At 36.7% G+C, this 18630-nt stretch overlaps 1 protein-coding gene across 2 annotated transcripts; it reads right to left on the bottom strand.

The window, feature by feature from the left end:
• Window positions 1–308: 308 nt before the first annotated feature.
• On the bottom strand, window positions 309–18629 carry MFAP3 (microfibril associated protein 3). 2 transcript variants are annotated; one of them, XM_077137480.1, is made up of 3 exons: window positions 18578–18629; window positions 9952–10414; window positions 309–5238 (listed from the first exon to the last, which is right to left on the bottom strand). In XM_077137480.1, exons 2-3 carry the CDS (start codon window positions 10244–10246, stop codon window positions 4445–4447), a joined length of 1089 nt encoding a protein of 362 aa, XP_076993595.1. In that variant the 5' UTR covers window positions 10247–10414; window positions 18578–18629; the 3' UTR covers window positions 309–4444. The 2 variants fall into 2 exon arrangements, with proteins under 2 accessions (XP_076993595.1, XP_076993596.1); XM_077137481.1 differs by having other exon boundaries at window positions 18483–18592.
• Between the last annotated feature and the right edge of the window lies 1 nt (window position 18630).

Below are 18630 nucleotides of genomic sequence, written 5' to 3'. Positions count from 1 at the left end.
CAGAATTTACACATTAATCACATGTTCTTTAAAACATGTGCCAAATCCTTTCACCTCTAGGCCTCTGCTCAAACTGTTTTCTTTGCCTTAGCCAGGAATGTTTTTCTTTAGAAGTGCAGAATTGCTGTATTGGGGCCTAGGGAGGATGGTCTGGTAAGTACAAGCTTGTTATGGTTAGGGTACCTGTTGGACTGTCAGCACCCTGCTCACTGCATCAAACTACTGGTCATAAAGAAAGACACCTAAGAGATGTCAACCCACTCCAGTACAGTGTTGGGGTCACCAGCAAAAGCATGACTCACACAAGCTTTAACAGAAAAACTTTTACTCGCATAGAGAAGAGACAGAACAAGGGCAGTTTCACTAATAGCTATCAGCCCCCCCATGGCCAGCAGGTTCCAATCCGCAGCCAACACAGGGAGGAGATCTGATCTAGGCACACCACACTTGTGCCATAGCAGGATGTTGTCAATGTCCCACAGGGACTAGATAGAGCAGCAGGGGTGGGCCGGGTGCCATAAAAGTTATATACTTGGTCTGAGAATGTTTACATATCCTCGGTGCAAAAAGGGAAGGGATATATAGATAGACCTCTATCTGAGAATCCTTAAGAAGGGAGCCCACATTTATCATCTCCTCCCAAGCACAGGGTTTATTTGTGGGTCCAGGAGAAAGGCAGCAGGCTGCACTCACCTTCCACAGCACCCATTTCAGAATGGCTCATAGCATCAAACATGAACAAATGCTTAGTAAATATTTATAAAGTTGAAATGGTTAGCCATGGTGGAATCCAAGTTGAATTCAAATTTATTCCTCTTTAAAACCATTAACATCAAAGTGTGTCACACATAAAAGTGAAATATAGAACATTTCAGACAAATGGAATATACTCCATTGAATATTTAATCAATTATATATATAATCAATATATATAACCAAGTATGACTTTTTTTAAAAAAATGACAAATTTATAATGCAAGTATTATTAAAATGCTGACCATTTAACCATCATCTGAACCATACCAACTAGCATTCATTTACTTTACGAAGAGTTTTAATGACAATCTAGGAGTTTATGTATAAGACTGAGCATTTTCAACACTTCTGGTCTAGAAGAGAAAATCTTGTGTTCTCTTATTGTTGACTCAAGAAATACAATCTACTTGCATTATAGCCGCTAGTGTGTGGAGACGAAGTTAGCACCCATAACTGGCTGAGCTCTAGAAAACAAGTATGCAATGCTCCCATGCCACTCTGGGACCTGGGAGACAAATGGTAATCTAGGGTGAAACTCCATGCATGGAGTGTTGAGGACTGAACAGATAGGCCCACTGGAGCTGGAAAATGGAAGGCAAAGCAGTGTGAAGACTGCACTGACCTTAAAATACATGTTAAGTGAGACAAAGAAGCAGCCAAGAACCTTTTTAAACCATTCCAGGTCAGCAACTCCTAGGATATTTTTCAAGGTATGCAGTAAGAAATGTAAATACTCACCATGCCTGACTCAGGAATTAAGCCATCATAATTACAGTTCATAAATATGGTTCATTAAATCACAATACAAGGCAAAACTGACATCTAGTTTAGATGACAGAACTATTTCAAATATTTTGTTGGGTAAAGGCATTTTTTACTAACTATAAAATCCAGTGACCCAAAAGGATATTTACATCACAGCTATTGTCAAACGACTTGATACATTTAGTTTGAAAGATTAAAGATTTTACAAAAAGATAACATAAATGGTTCATTGTATATTAATTAACTGTTGATTATGTATTAACAGTTTTTAGACATAAGCTCGAAAGGCTAAGGATTTTACAAAATGATAATACACACTGTTAACTATATACGAAGACGTGATTAGATACAGAAAATATAACAATCATGCTTTTCTTTCTCTTGAAAATTAGTTTTAGAAAGAGCCAACTCCGATTAAATTTTGACTTTCTTTAATTCTTCATCAATGGCATACTAACCTAGAACATCCAAAGTCACCAAACTAAGTAACTAGGGTGCATGGGTGGTTCAATGGTAGAATGCTTGCCTTCCATGCGGAAGAGCCAGATTCCATTCCCAGACCAAGTACGCCCCCCCCCCCCAAAAAAAACCTAAGTAACTGTTATGTGTCCAAAATAATTTATCCAGTATACACTGGAGTGGCCTATATTTAATTATTATATGGTATTGTCCATATATATATTTTTCCTCTATTTCTCATATTTTTCTCAAAGTCCTGGTCTCAGGACTTTGATTATTAAATGCGTCTACCTTAGGGTTCCAAACACATTTCCATTATGAGACTATGGGAGTAAAACCATATTCATTAATGGCTAAGCTACATTCAAAGAAATGATATAAAACCTGCTACATTGGTTTTAAAGATCTAAGAAATATTCAAGGGTCCCCAGACAAAAGGATATTTTAAATTTTAAATTTTTCAAGAGTAACATTGTAGGAAGGGGTTAAGTGCTCTATAATCAAGAACATGTTCAAGAGTCCTTACTCTCATAGCCAAATGTATGAAAACAGTTTTCCTTAAAGAAATAGATGTCTATGAGCCAAAGCAAGCTTTGGTTAAGTAATTGGTAGCTTTTGTTTGGCTCTGGAGGTTTCCATGGAAACAGCCCGAGAAAGAAAAGGCAGCATTATCATCTTTATCTGTAATGCCATCTGATAAAATTGCACATGGATTCATTCCTGCTATCCAGAGCAGATGTATTACTTCTGATAAACCTGGACAAAGGGAGGCATGAGTTCTATCTGGCCACACTTTGAATTTCCTGCTTTCCTCCATTTGAAAGCTTAAATTAAATTCCAGATAAAGCCTCCTCTGAACATCTCCCTCAGGAACCTCTAGTTCAAGTAATGTGTCAATAATCAGAAGCCAAATGAAGAAATGTGAAGCACCAACCAGTGCTCCACTGCCAAATTCTTAAAATTATATGGCACCAAGCTTCCTGTACCTAAAGAAATTATTCTGAAGAGTAGTTACAATTCCATTATATCAGATCACAGCTAGGAAAGAAATGCTATCTTATGTGTTTATTATACACAGTTGAACCAGGTGGAATCATCCATAATTTTTCTCTCTTTATGTTTAGATCATTTATATATATATGTAGAGAGAGAGAGTAACATACCACACACTATTATTTAATCTTATGTCAGGATTTTTCAGAAAGGCCGCAGAAGCAGCCCTAGCTCAAGATTCTGTATCTGAAGTATACAAAAATAAAAACAACACAACAATACAAACAAAACAAACAAGATGAGGAGGCATGCAATCTTTAGCACCATATTTCAGACCACAGAGGGTTGACAGAAGTCTAAAGAGGAATCCAGGGATCCCAAACATGGAACATACTTGTAGAGCCTAGTACTTTTTAAAAAAGGGAATGCCTGAGAAATTCTACCAAATAGATATGTCAAAATCCATGATTTGCCAGAGATAAACAATTTGACATGGTTTCTCATTCTAAAGGCATTGAAAATATATTCCTTAGGAACAAATTGCTCACTTTGGGAGACCAATTGGGAAGTCACTGACAGCTTCAATGAAATGAGTGATTCCTCAGTAAGTGAACAAAACATGAGATACTCCCAAACAGGATCAATTTATTTAGGAAAATAGTTTGCTAATGAGGAATTGGCTCTCTGATATCTGCATAATAGAGACATATACGACATTGACAAGATTCCTAGTACATTCAATTGCACACTCCACAATGGAAAACAATAGGGAAATATCCTTACCTCTAATGCATATGGCATTAGTTGTGGAACCCCAAGTCACAGAATAAAGTCTCAGCTTGGTCCTTTCCATAAAAGGGGACTAAAAGTCTAGTGAAGGGTTTATTTAGATATGTGCTGAAGATAAAGGTGATGAATAATAAGTTACAGGGCCAGAAACGATTTTAGATGCCATCTAAAGCAAATCTCTCATCTGATGGGAAAGCTGAGGCCCCCAGGTAAGTGTCAGACCTAACCAACGAAGGCTCATGATCCAACAGAAAAAAACAAAAACAATACCATACAAAGAATATTACTAAATATGCTGATTCCTTATCAATATTCTATCTCTTCATGAAAGTTCTTCAACTCATTTGGTAGGTTCTACCATTTGTTGAAATCATGTAAGAAAGGGAAGATTATAATGTCCAGAGTCAGCAAAGCCATAGGACTCTTAGTTTGGTACTTTCGCTTTCATGTTTACTTCTCAGGCTTCTTTATTCTTAACATGATCACTTAATCTTGCTTGGGGAAAATGACTAAGAAATATCAGATAGGAAAAACACTGCACTTTTATAAGAATTTTTGGCAATTCATGTTCTGATATGCTATTAACAAGGGGAAAACCCTAGTCATCTTGTGCTAAAAATGCTATTTCCTCCAAGAAATAGATTCTTTTTCTGAGAGCTGTTTTTGTAGGTGCAGGGATAGCTCAGAGCTGGAAGTTTTCATATGCTCCATCTTTGCAGTGACAGTTAGATTCGGCAGAACCTACCTCATCAGGAGGGCTGAAATGACTGCTATCTTGAGAATCTGTATCAATACTTTTGGTCTCTGACTGAAGGTGGACAGAAACCTGAACAGCTATCTCCTTGCCTTGTTCATTCAAAGAACCATCATCTGAATCTCCTCCTGGTGAATTACTCCGTCCCATCTCTGGATTAATGACATAGATGCCACCTTGAGCATTCAAGGCAGGTCTGTCTTTAATTCTTTCTCCCATGTCATCCGGGTCATCCACTCTCACAGCTTCAAACATCTCCTCAACAAAGGCCCGGCAGTTTAAAATAAGAGGTGGAAGAGGAACACTTCTTGCTAGTTCTTCAATGTAACGCGCAAACTCCATGGTCTTGAACTGTGTGACTTTGGCAAGCTCCAGAGTCTTGGCTGAAGTGATGATGGGGATGCGTTTTGCAATTTCAAAGGCTTTCTGAAGTTTCTCAGCCCCTTCAGTTCTGAAAAATTCATTGATGGCTTTCTCAGTCTTGCGAAGATGGCTACTCATCATGCACAGCCGTGTAACATTCAAGATGAGAGTGATTGTAAAGGCAATCAGGCAAACAATCATGTAGTAGATACTCATGTCTCCTGAGGTGAAGATAACACGTAAGGTGACAGAGTAGGAGGCACGAATTGGAGAAGTAATGAAGCATGTATAGAGCCCACGGTCATCAAAGGCTATGCTGGTGATATTCAGGAAGTTATCAGAAACCAACCATTTTCCACCTGATAATCCAAAAGAAAAAAAAATACCATACAAAGGATATTACTAAATATGCTGATTGCCTTATCAATATTCTATCTCTTCATGAAAGTTCTTTAACTCATTTGGTAGGTTCTACTATTTGTTTAAATCATGTAAGAAAGGGCAGATTACAATGTCCAGAGTCAGAATCTCATTAGCCTGGAACTTAAAAAGGAAATCATGATCTTCCTTCCTGACATGAAGGATTATCATAGCTAACTTTTCACTGCTAGATGTAAAAAGGCTTTCAGGGAGAAAAGTATACTGTCACCATGGTAAATGACTAATCTTCTTAAAAAAATATTTAAATGTATGTTTTCACTTCCATTTCTACTCTACATTTTCATACACTAGAAGGATATGCATAAAAAAATAAAAAACAAAAAACCAAACACAAAACAATGGTTATTTCTATAGTGAAGGGTTATGACTAATTTTTATTTTCTTCTTTTTATTAAACTGTGCACTTTCCATAATCAATTTAAATAGTAAGAAAAGTTATTTTTAAAAACTTAGCAATTTAATACATTTGTTAAATTAATAGCTGGCTAATCTGGATAAACAAAGTAATTTGTTTTGTTAGGAAAGGTCTGTTGATCATGATTATAATTTTCTGGCAAATTTAACAGAAGCACAAGCCAGAAGATGTGTCTCAGAAGTGAGTGTAAATGAACAGCTTGGCAAAGAGAATAAAGTTGCCCTTAAGTTGCCTGTGCTTATTTTAAACTTAACACATGCTAACTCTCTTCCATATATGAAAGTATCGTCATACAGGGAACACATACACAAAAGCATATGAGTATGAAAAGCAAAGCATATTGACCACCCACCCTGCTTCAGTATATTTTAATAACTAGGCTCTGCCTGTACAATCCTCACCTTTGTGGAAAATCCAGAGTGCTCTGTGCTTTACTATGAAAGCCATTTAAAGATGGGAAGATTGGGCTAACCTTGGGCGTGGATGTGATTTCCAATGGCTTGAGGTGGTATCCCAGGGGAAGCTGGGTGACTGTTTCTTAAGCATCAGCTGCATGCCTAATCTTCAAGATCTCTTTCATTCCTGAGATTCCAGGGTTTTGCATAGTTTTAGTGGCATATAAATTAGTAAGCACTCTGGATTGTGCCCATTTTTATCATCAAAATTTATCTACATACTATAAAAGATTCTAAAGCCATCACTTCCCTATTTCAAAAAGAAGAGGAAAATATTTAGCTATGAATATTGCCATTATTCCATTAGCTTTTGTTCTATAAACTTGGAGATATGAAAAGGACACCCTATGAATTAAAGATATTATGAACTATAGATTCCACTCATCAACCATTGCACTATAACCACAATCTAAACTCTCTGGCTCACTTGCTGATAATTGCTGAAGATTTATGAACCTTACACTAGACTGATACGCTCTTTAAACTCCTCTCACTTGAGATTCATAAAATTTAACACAATCCTGAGTTGCTGCTGAAAGCATCAATGATAGATGTTGGTGGTTTCCACAGTAAAGGCAAACTAGGAAAATGAAACTGCCACTCCACTTGGCTATCTTGTCCTAACTCAAGTTTTATTTAGCAGTCAGTCTGTAACTATCTGTAGTGATCACACTGATTAAATAACTCAAATCTCAGATGTGTTTGATTGTAATATCCTAAACTACAGCATGAAGAGATAAAGAGTATTTTTCAGTAGGCCCCAAATGTGGAATTCTAAATCATGTTCAAAATACACGTTTTGGGTAAGAGATTCTGATTCAATAGGTCTGTATTTCTTAACAAGCTAATAGGAACACACTGGTTTAACTCATTTTTTGTTAATTCATTTCATTCCATGTCACATCAAAAAGCGGGGTTAGAACAAAGTGCAATAAAAGTCTGTGGAGAAAAGAAGAGGGCACTTGAATTGACAGACATGAAAAGGTTAGAATGGCCATAGCCCAAACACCCCTAAAGAGAGGGATAGAAAGATCAAAGTGGGATCTCAAAGTGGTATCAAAGATCAGAATTACCCAAAGATGGTGGAGCTATAAAGAGAAAATGGGATTTAACAAATGAATATGACTGCTGAATCATTAAATTGATATCTCTTTTAGTCTCCAGTATCTTAGAGCAGCTAAAGGTAAAACCTAAAATTGTAGAATTGTAATCCATGTCAAATTCTGGAATATGTTCTACAACTGATTGTGGCACTGTGCTTTGAAATTTATTGTTTTGTATATATGTTATTTTTCACAAAAAAGAAAGGGTCGATTGTGATGATAAAAAATGTTTATTCCTTCTAACCTCCTATATTCTGGAGGAGCTAGAAGGGAAACTCTGAGAGAATCGTATGGAAGCCCATGACAAACTCTGGGATCTATCCTGTAGCTATTTGTTGAGGAGTGCTTTGACGACTATTGCTTTCTTCTTTTTTTGCTATGTATGTTATACTATACAATAAAAAAGTTAAAAAAAAAAAACATTTGAAAAAGCTGATCGGGTGAGCTATGGAAGAAAGAAAGGGATAGCCATGTCCCATAATAAATGCTCAATAAATATTTGTTCATCAGGTAAGTGAGTGAGTGGAAGGGAAAACAGGGCTGGGTAAACTGCAGAACGGCAAAGAATGAGGGAGAGGGAAAAACAAGAGCATTGGGCACAGTTTCGTGTAGCTTAGCTTTCAAAATCTTTTTGACAGCTGTTTTCAAAGTTCACTGAGAAGTAGATGGGAGAAGAGACCCCTTATCGTTTCAATGCTATTTTTATTGAGCAATGTTCTCAAAGTGGGATCAAAGATCAGAATTATCCAAAGAACTTGTTATATATACAGATTCCTAAATCAGAAACTCCAGTGCAGTGCCTGGAAATCTGTACTGTGACAGGTAATTCTTATGTGTTTTTGTCTCTTAACAGTCACACATTTAGTATTTGAGAACCAATGGTCTGGAGTGCTTCTGCCTTCAAACAGTCTTGAAGGTCACCTTGACACTCATAAAGAAACCCCACTAGGTAGGAGCTAGATATCAAAAGCTCAGACTCACCTTAATTATTTTTATGGAAAAGAGTAGAAGTTAGGTTCTAAAACAGTGCTGTCCATTATAATTATAATCCAAGCCGCAAATGCAAAGCACATTTAATTTTAAATGTTCTTATAGATAAATTTTAAAAAAGAAACAGGTGAAATTAGTTTCAATACTATATTTTATTTAGCCCAATATTTCAAAATAATTAATTAAACATATAATCTCTAAAAAAATTACCAATGAATTTTTTATATTCAGTTTTTTCATACTAAAGCTTTGCATCTTGTGTATTTTTAACACTTAACAGCACTTCCCAGTTTGGACTTACCAAATTTCAAGTGCTTGACAGCCACAGGTGGTTAATGGCACTATATTGGACAACACAGTAGAAATGAGCCCTAAAGAAAAATATTTCAGAAGGTCCTATGTTGGATATGATATCATAACTGAAGTTCAGATTAAATAAAAAATTAGTATTTTGTTTGTGTTTTAGAAAGGTCTCTTATTTTTCTTTGGTCTCTTTATAGTGGAGTTACTTAAATTTAGGCCAGACTGCTTTTTCTAACAATTCAAACTTTTCAATCCTTTGGTGACTAGGTATACTGTTTGTAGATGGCTAAAATGTTTACTGTATACTTCTGAAAGAAATATTATTTTCTTCTTTTTCTGTTTTCTACCCTAATAAGAACAGCCAAATATCTTTTATTTTTCAAAAGAGTAGGCTAGGCTACCTTTCTAACAAAAAAGATAAGAAGACCTTTTCTGAAAGTGTAGTATGTGGGGATCCCAGGTTCTAATTTTTATCCCACTGGCTTTTCATAGTGATTTCTATTTGAGGTGCTTTAACTCAAGCACTGATTAAAAAGATCTTTCTTACAGAATACTGGTTAAGGAGACAGTAGATGTGTTCACAGGTACGCAAATAGTGAAAACAAAAACTTTTCAAAAAAATAGATTTTGGCCATATAACCGTTATGCTTGTGTGATTTTTAAGACTGAGACACAAAAATGCAAGAGAAATGCTCCAGTTTTCAAGTAAATTAAGGTATAGAATAGAAAAAAGATTGAGCTGGGTGGGTCTACAGAGCTCCTTCTCAGTGCCTTTCTAATTCTCAGAGAGATTCAAGATTTTCTGCACAGATCTACTCTCATCATAAAAACATCCTGGATTTTTTCCATAATTTTTAGTAACTTCACTTCAGAGCAAATATTTTTTTAGTTATGAAAAATTGAAACCCTGACTGTAATTTTCCCTGGCCCCCACACTGTACTATTCACATTGTGGTCTAGGTAAATGGTGCCCCTGGAGCTGTGCAGGGTACAGTTTGCTCGGCTCTATGTAGCAGCCCTGCTGCAGTTTACCTTCATGAAGAAGTAAATCCATTCACCAAGAATAGAGAAAACAGGTTACTGGGTTACTGTAATCATGTGTACCCTTCTTTTTTTTTTTTTTGAGCAATAAAAATGTTTAAACACTATTTTTATTTATAACTATTCTCTATATTCTTCTATTTAGGGAATTTTAATTGTTTTTGATCCTTTTGATAGGTATAATATACTGGGATTTTAAAAAATTTTAACTATTGATCTTAACACTGCATTGTCAAGATTTCTTATAGAATACCCCATAAGACCAAGAAGACAGCACTAACAGGAAATGAGTAACCTTGATTAATTATAACCTGGCGTAGTTACCTCTGCCTCTGCCGTCCAGTTGCTGTCCTTTTGAGTTGTACCAATGGATATCTTCATAGTAGCTGACTGTGAGAAGACATTCTATTGAAACACTGGTTCCCTCTTTGGCTATGATGACATCATCACCTGAGTGGGAATCTGCTGAGAGTTCAAAGCTTGGAGGAAATGACGCATTGTAAGAACTATGATTTGCTCCTAATGGGGCCATTTGGTTGAAGGCTACATCTTCCAAAACAAAAGCAGCTGGCACAATAACACTCACCACCAAAGTGAATAAATAACAATGTGGCTTCATGGGAAAATAGGAGAAAATCTTGTTTAGTTTGGAGAACTCAAAAGCTTCTATACTATAACATGGTTACAATGGGAAATTCATTGTTTGGTATTTGAGTTTTCTGAAAAAGTGGTAGAGCCAGATGTATTCTGAAGTCTTCAAGATTAAAAGACGTGTGAGGAGACCAACCTAAAAGAAAGCCAGATAAAAAGTTTTATCAACCAAGACTCATAATGCAGTGAAACTGTATGTTCTAGAAATGTGAGAGATGTGAAACTGATGAGAGTACTGGTGCTAACATCAGGAAGTTTAATGAAAGTTTTATATATATATAGAACATCACCTAAATGCCTCACACAGAAACGGTTGAAAGTGCACTGAACTGGGAAATGGCAGATCTACATTCTGGTCCTAGCTCTGCTGCTAGCTAGCTGTATGACCTTAGCAAGTAGTATTCTTTCTGAGCTCCTGTTTTCTCATCTGTTGGGCTTTTGTTTTCTCATCTGTTAAACGGTGGACTGGAAGAGACAATCTCTAAGGACTCTTCCAGATCTGAAATGCTATGACTTTATTTCACTCTGATAAATTCTATGCAACGGGGAGCCAATGCAGGCTAAAATATTTAGCTTAATGAGCTTTTATTTCAACCTGTACCATTACCATCTGTTGTGTTATCAATAATGTAAATCAAATGGTACATCAGAATCCTAACCATGGAGTTCAAAATTTGAGTAATTCAAGTACATAGATAAATTATGTATAAATAATGGAGCCTTTGAGATTTTTTTTGTTTTAACATTAGAAAAAAATTGCACTTACTGCACATACATAAATAAAATTACTGACTCAGAGTAATTTAAAAGAAGAGCAAAATATCACAAATAAAAAGCAAAATAATATTGCAGTGTAAGAGTCTGTGAGATTATAATTATTGTCCTGGTAATGTGATTGCCCCTTTTAAATCACTGACTCTCAAAGAAAATCTTCAACTTCTTTTTCTAAGCCTAGCTTTACTTCTTTTAGAGGCCCATAATTAATTCTGGAAATGAAATTTGATAAACTATGTGTAGAACTTTGTAAATTGAAGAATGCTATGCAACATGATTCAAATCAACATGCATTTACTTAGTACTTATTATTTTCTCTGAGACAAAAACCTCAAAAGACCTTAAAGGTAACTACCCACCTGTTGAGAACTGAATCATTTCCCTACAAGGGCCACATTCAGACCTTAATCTGAGTTCTTATGGGTGTGAGTCCATTTGTAAATAGGAGTGTGAAGATATTATTGTTTAAGTGTGGTCATCAAAATAGGATCACAAAATTTTATGAACAGGATCATCAAAAATCTTATTTAGATGAGCCAAATTGAATCAGAATAGGTCTTAATTCATATGGCTGAAGTCCTTATAAGGAGAGGAAATCTAGACAGAGACACAGACTACTGAATAGGAGAAGTAGAAGACAGAAGAAGAAGCAATGTGACAGAAGCAGAGATGCATGGCAAGGAACCCCAAGGATTATGGCAAGTTAGCACCAGAACATTACAGATTCTGGGAGAAAATATGGCCTGTTAGAGATGTTGATTTTAGACTCCTAGTCTCCAGAACAGTAAGACTTTAAATTTTCATTGTTAAAGCCAATTCTTTGTGTGGCGTTTGTCAGAGCAGCTCTGGGAAACTAACACACTATCTACAGGCATTCTTCAAACTGACTCCCAACCCCCAGAGTCTCTTTTTTACCATCTTCTCCTAGAAGAATAAAAGATCATACTAAGTAACAGAGTCTCCCAACCAGGCTGAATATCACAATCACCTGGAGAGCTTGTTAGAAAAATACTAAATCATAACTTCAGGGTTTGTGCCTTAGAATTTCCAACTTTTATTTAAGGCCCTGGGTGATTCTGTGACAGCTGGTTCATGGACTGACGTCTAGGGACCACTGATAAAGTTCCTAATTTCCTCTACAACGGCCCTGCCTAATGGTGGTCTAGACTGTTTGATCCAGTAACATTCCATTCTAGATTTAGACTATTCCAGAACAGCATAATCAGTGGCCTCTGATGAAAGTGGGATAGCAAAGAGGTTCAGAGTACAGAGCCTAATTTTTTTGGATTTGAATCCTGGTTCTGATTCTAACCAGCCTTGCAACTTCTGTAAATGATTTAATTTCTCTGTGCTTTAGTACCCTCATCTTTAAAATGGGGAAAATAATCATACCTTTCCTCACAGGACTATTACACAGTCTGAATAAGATAGTATACGTAAAGCACAGAATCTAGGACAAGAATAATCACTGAATACATTGTTATTACTGTTGATGGCTCTTTCAGATATTGTGCTAAAATCTATACCTGGTAGTCAAACAATTATTTAAGATAAATAAAACATTTTACTTAAGACTATTAAGCACCCATTCAAAATGCTGGGGCAACACCATTATGTAATTTCAATCTTAAATTTTAAATTTCATATTTTTGTTTTTTTCATTGAAATAAATATTTCCCAATAATATCGATTAAACAGACATTGTAAACTGACTTTGGATCCCAATCATCATCATTTTGGGGGGGGGGGGGCAGTGCATGGTCTGGGAATCAAATCCGGTCACCCGCATGGAAGGTGAGCATTCTACCACTGAACCACCCGCACATCCCCTCAACCATCATATTTTACATTACTTAATGTGCCCTGAGTTCGCGCTAGAGAACTTTTTTTGGTGATCTACCCAGATTATATCTACCTTTTTTTTAAGCCCTATCTTTTCTGGCCGAGGAAGAAATCAACTCATTGGCTGATCAAGCTAAATAGGATCTTTGCCCTTGAAATTTGGAATTGACATGCTTGTGGATTTGTGCCATTTGAGGAAGAGAAACACACAGAAGTTGGGTCCACATATATGGAGAAGTAGAGAGAAAGGACAATGGGGATGGAAGAAGAAAGAGAGTAAAAGGTGAGAGGGAAGAATGGGGGGAAGAAAAAGAGATTCAAAAATATTGCTGACTCCCCAAAGCATGCTATTTCCTGGCTCCTATATAACTTTTTTTTTTTAAAGAAATAAACTTCTTTATTCAATTTTACTCAAAAGTAAAACCACAAATATGAAGACAGAACAAATATGTATGGACAAGAACGTGTACGGGGAAATGGTTAGGTAGGAGAAAAAATGTTAGAAATACGATAGCACAAAAGTGACTAAACTGTGGCTGTGGCTATTTCTACAAGGCAAACTGCATCATGGATCTCCAACTTCTCTATTTACACATTGGGGTGTGGCAAACGAATGGCCTACCTGGCTAAAATCTGTGGTTCCTATTCTGTACAGAGCCAACCATTTGTCTTAACTAGGAGAAGTTTAGAGAAATCCACAAGACAGGGACTCTAAAAACTGAACATCTTTAAACTGCTCTTAGGACAAAGGTGGTACATTGGTAGTTTGGTAAACCAGTTTTATTCCAGAAGAGCAACAGGTCCCATAATATCCTTCTATGTCCAGTCAATTAAGGCAGGCTCAGTTTGGGCACTTCTGCGTTGAGAATAGCAGGCATGAAATCATTATAGGAAGTCCCAAAATTAAAAATGAATTGTGTTCCTAAAATTCATTCCTAAATCGGGCACTTACAACACGGGCATCCTGAGCACAAAAACTTCTGAGGGACACAGCCCATGTACAGATAAGAGGCTACTGAACATATGAGAGAGAGAACACTACCAGCAAAAGTATGTGTCCAAGATGAGATTAGCAGAAAAAAAGCAGAGGACAAATTGCACTCGGGATCAGAGAGTGCATCTAATCTCCTCACATTAAGTTTCTCTTTTCATAAATCAGTGTAAGATTTCTGTTACTTGCAACAAAAAACTGCCTTGTTTACAACCATTCCACTCATTCTGGCCTAATGACTTCAGAACAGCTCAGCTAAATCAGGGCCCATCATGCACAAAATGACATACTGGTGCTGCAACGATGGTCAGATAAACCAGGGCCTGTCTCAGGTTTTCAGGAACTTACAAACTAGCCTGGAAGGCAAGAGCAGCGACATCTAAATACGTAAGACAGAGAGAAGTGCTGAAGAGAAGTATAATAGTGCTGTGAAGGCAAAAGAGAAAGGAGAAATTCATGAATTTTAGGAACACAATTCATTTTTAATTTTGAGACTTCCTATAATAATTTCATGCCTGCTATTCTCAATGCAGCAACTGACATTTGAAGCAAAAGAATGAAGAGTTCAAAAAGGAAAATCAAAGTGCTGCCTTCCTGTAAACAGCTAAAAAGGGATTTGCTATGCCGTAGATGAAGTTACTTAGTTGAATTTTATATTGCCTTTCTGCCACATTAAAAAAAATAACAGTTAAGTGCAATACTCCAGTTTAATTAAACTCTTGTTTTCATCTTTTAGGGTTTTTTTTTCATCTTCTAGGGGTAGAAGAATGTAAGCGCTGCTGGGATCATGAATACATAAAAATGTAGATGATTTTACCCAAGAGAACTATTCTGATTCTTGACTAAATTATTAAAACAAAAAGAAAAAAAAAAGAGTCTACAGCTTTCATCTCTAACAGATTGTCTTGTTGCTGTTCCTGCCAACTTCTGAGAAAAGAAATATTTCTATTCTGTTCCAGTTCTCAACAGAAGTAAATAAGGAAGTAATGTGGCTGATTTCCGTTCTGGTGGCTCAATATTAAGCTGGCTGAGGAAACTGCTGTTTGCAGAAATAGTTCTGGAATAACTCAAAGGGAGGGAAAGCACTGATGCCCAGATGGTATTGTTTTTTACTCTAATTACAGTGGGATATTAATTGATTCATTCTCCAAATGAAATGTGTTCACTGCTGTATTTACAGCTTAGCCACTCATCTCTGCCTGCGTTACTACATTTGGAAAATAGAGGAGTTCCCATATGCCTGGCATACAAATAGTCAAAGTGGTGCTCTGAACCGGCAAGGGGGAAAAAAAGTAAATTAAAAGCAGATTGTTAGCGTTTCCCTATCCTTTGCAAAGAACAATTATAAAGCTGTTCTGCTTATTCTCAAACATTATTATGGGGATCTGTAAATTAAAAAAAAGGTTAGCAATATTCAGAAAGAAATCACTGTTTTGAGGACCTTTTTAAAAAAAATTTCTAATTAAAATGGCCCTCATGCTCCCTACAGCATCTTGGAGCCATCATGTACCTCATAACCTGGTAAGTGGTATTAAGGTAGTCTCAGTTCTAACCTCAACATATTTCAGCACACTGAAACCACCCCTTTTCTATTTTATCTTTATAAACCCAAGATCGTTTCAGGTATACTTGTGGATTTTTAATCCTCATTGTTAGAAGGATTTGCTGAATAGTGACTCAATGTGAACGACAGAGATTGATGCAACAGGCTTAGATTTATAAGCTCACCACCTAAGTTTATTTCTCTTAGGTTTGAAACATCCCCCAGTATCTCAAATTCAGTATGACTTAAATATAATTTCTCACTTTTGCCTTCAGATCTACTGGTCCATACACATAGCTCGGAGGATAGCAACAACAGTTTTGCAAGACTGAAATTACTGAATCATGGTTTGGTGGTTAAAAGCACAGACTCTTGAGTCAGAGTGCCTGACTGTACCCTTGGTGCGGCTATAGTTCCACTTGACCTTAATTTTCGTATCTGTGAATAGGATTATTTTACAGTAACCACTTCACAGGGTGTTTGTGAGGATTAAATGAGCTAATGTGGGTAAATAATAAATTTTATTCTAATTATGTCCTACTGTTCCTGCCCAAGGTCACAGTCCTTTCACCTTACTTGAGTATCATATTATTTCTTTAATTTGTAAATGGGTTTCTTTAACTCCACTTTCACACCTCTGACACTATCCTCAAAATTGGTCCTCAACACAAATCCAAGCAAGTCACAATGCTAAAATCTCTCAGTGATTTCCCACCAACCATGAGAGAAGATGCAAATTCCAGCTTGGTATCCAAAATGCCCTGGGAATAGGCTCAGAAGGCAACTGAAGTAATCAGACAGGGCCCAACAATACCTGCATGCTCAATAATTGCTTGCTAAAAGAATGAATGGATTTCAGAGTCAAGTTTGGTCTTCAGTGACATCTCTGTCACTATTTGACTTGGACTTGCTCTTGGTAGTCTTTAGTTTCCTCATCTGCACAATGATTATCCTCGTTAGTTCTTTCTTTGCTGAAGCCCTATAATTCATCTGTCTCCCTGCCATAGGTTCACAACTCCAATTGTACCTGTTTTACTTTCTATCCCTCCAAATAACTTTTCACCATAAAATTCTGGTTCTAGTTCCTCCTGCTTGTAACTTCCTGTCTTTCCCCACCAACATGTTCCTGTGGAAGGTCTACCCTCTCTACAGTATCCAATCCTAATTTCACCTTATTCAAGAAGTCTTGTCACCTATATTTTCACCTCTACCCTCTTAATTTCGGTTGAGTTTAACTCTGGCAACTCTCTAGCATATTGAGAATATTCTATTGTAAGACAGCACAGTTTTCCTCTTCTATCAGTCATCTACCTATTCAAAAGATGTGAGCAAATGGATGATAGTCTAAAAACCTTCTCAGTCCTTGGCGTTGGGCTACTGCTTATAGCAAGTACTGTGCTCAACATTTTGAATTCAGACATTCATAAATTAGGTAGTCAGAAAAGTGTCTGCTGCAAACTTTTTTCTTCTTGCTAATTTAAACTCTGCAGAATTTTAGGCTCTGCAACTGTTAATGAGAGATCTGAAGATAAGGAAACAGATTTCTTCTTAACTTTGGTGGAGAATTTGATCTGTAATTGTTTTCTCAAACTCAGATTTTGGGGTCACCTGTATCAAATTAACCAGTAGTTAAAGAAGCAGATATTTTGGTCTCACTGACTCACTGATCTCTAAGGGTAAAGCCTTGGCATCTGCATTTTTTAACATTCATATATTTTGAATTACTTACAAAATCAAGTCCATATTTCTTTTGACTGTCATGAAAATTTTGTATTAAGTAATTCTCAAAGTATGGTGCAGGGACCTCTGAGGGGGGTCCTTTTTTTCAAAACTGTTTTCATAACACTAGGACATTACCTTTTTCACGCTCATTCTCCCATGAAATGGTGCAAATTTCCAGATAAGTCACATGATAAGCAACATTGCAAGAGAATGACTGTAGAAGCAGAACTGAGAACCTAGCTATCTTCTATTAAGTGAGACATTAAGGAGAGTTGTAAAAAATGTAAAACAATGCCATTCTTCTCAATCACTTTTGTTTTGGAAAATGTTCTTCATAAAAATGTTATCTTTTCATATAATGAGTCTATTATTTTTAAATGAATAATTGATTTTTGAAAATTTGTTGATTTCTAAAATGGTAAATATGATAATTTTAATCCACAAAAAAAAAACCTCTGAGGTTCTCGATAAGTTTTAAAAATGTAAAAGGCTACTAAGATCAACATATTTGAGAACTGCTGCTACAATTATTATCAGCAGCATTTTAAAGATGAAAAGGTTAAGGCACAGTTGTTTACCAAGATTCCATTCTTAATCCCCAAATTCGATACACCTTCCAGAGGAAATTATCCACTTTATACTTATCCGGTTTATTTTTGTTTTCTGGAGTAAGCATTTTTAACAAGGTCCTAGGTAATACTGATCCATCTAAATCTAAAGAACTACCATCAAAAGCAAGGGAAAATTTGACGGGTGATTTTTAAGGAAGTGGCAATTATATCTATATACAAAGATGATATTTTTGAAGGCACTATATGGAGTTGAAGCCCTGAGTTCTTTTTAAAATTTTTTTTTATTTATTAATTTTTTAAAAATATAACAAACACATTCTTAACATATGATCATTCCGTTCTACATATATAATCAGTAATTCACAATATCATCACATAGTTGTCTATTCATCATCATGACCATTTCTTAGAACATTTGAAGCCCTGAGTTCTTAAAAACCTCTTCCCCTCTCTGGGATTCAGTTTTTCACTTTTGTACAATGAAGCTGTCTGTAATGCCCTGTAGCTTTGTCAATGTGGGTTTTATGCATTCTTTTTGATCAAGGACAACTGAACAGATGCACCTTTCTGATGAGAAGTCAGGGGTAATCTTAGTCATGTATCAGAGCCTGTTACTCTACAAGAACGTCAGTCGCCAGGAACAGGGCCCTTGGTCTGCTCCTGCAGCGTTCTGTCCCCAGCGCTCAGTGCAGTGCCCAGGAGGTAGTTGGCGCTCAGCAAAGGCGGCCTAGGCATTCAAAAGGAGGGCGGACATACGAACCTCCTTCACCTCGGACTCCAACCCACGAACTCAGACCTACTCCTCGGCGTCCTGGGCGCCCAAACCCGAGCGGGTCCGATCTAACCCACACTCACCCGGCGACAAGATCCTTCCGCTGGGGGCGACTGCTCGACCAGGAAGTGCTCCC

The sequence above is a fragment of the Tamandua tetradactyla genome, chromosome 20 (assembly GCF_023851605.1).
Source record: "Tamandua tetradactyla isolate mTamTet1 chromosome 20, mTamTet1.pri, whole genome shotgun sequence".
Taxonomy (NCBI): domain Eukaryota; kingdom Metazoa; phylum Chordata; class Mammalia; order Pilosa; family Myrmecophagidae; genus Tamandua; species Tamandua tetradactyla.
Note: the sequence above shows the minus strand (reverse complement) of the source record. Positions and strands in the feature narration are given on the sequence as shown.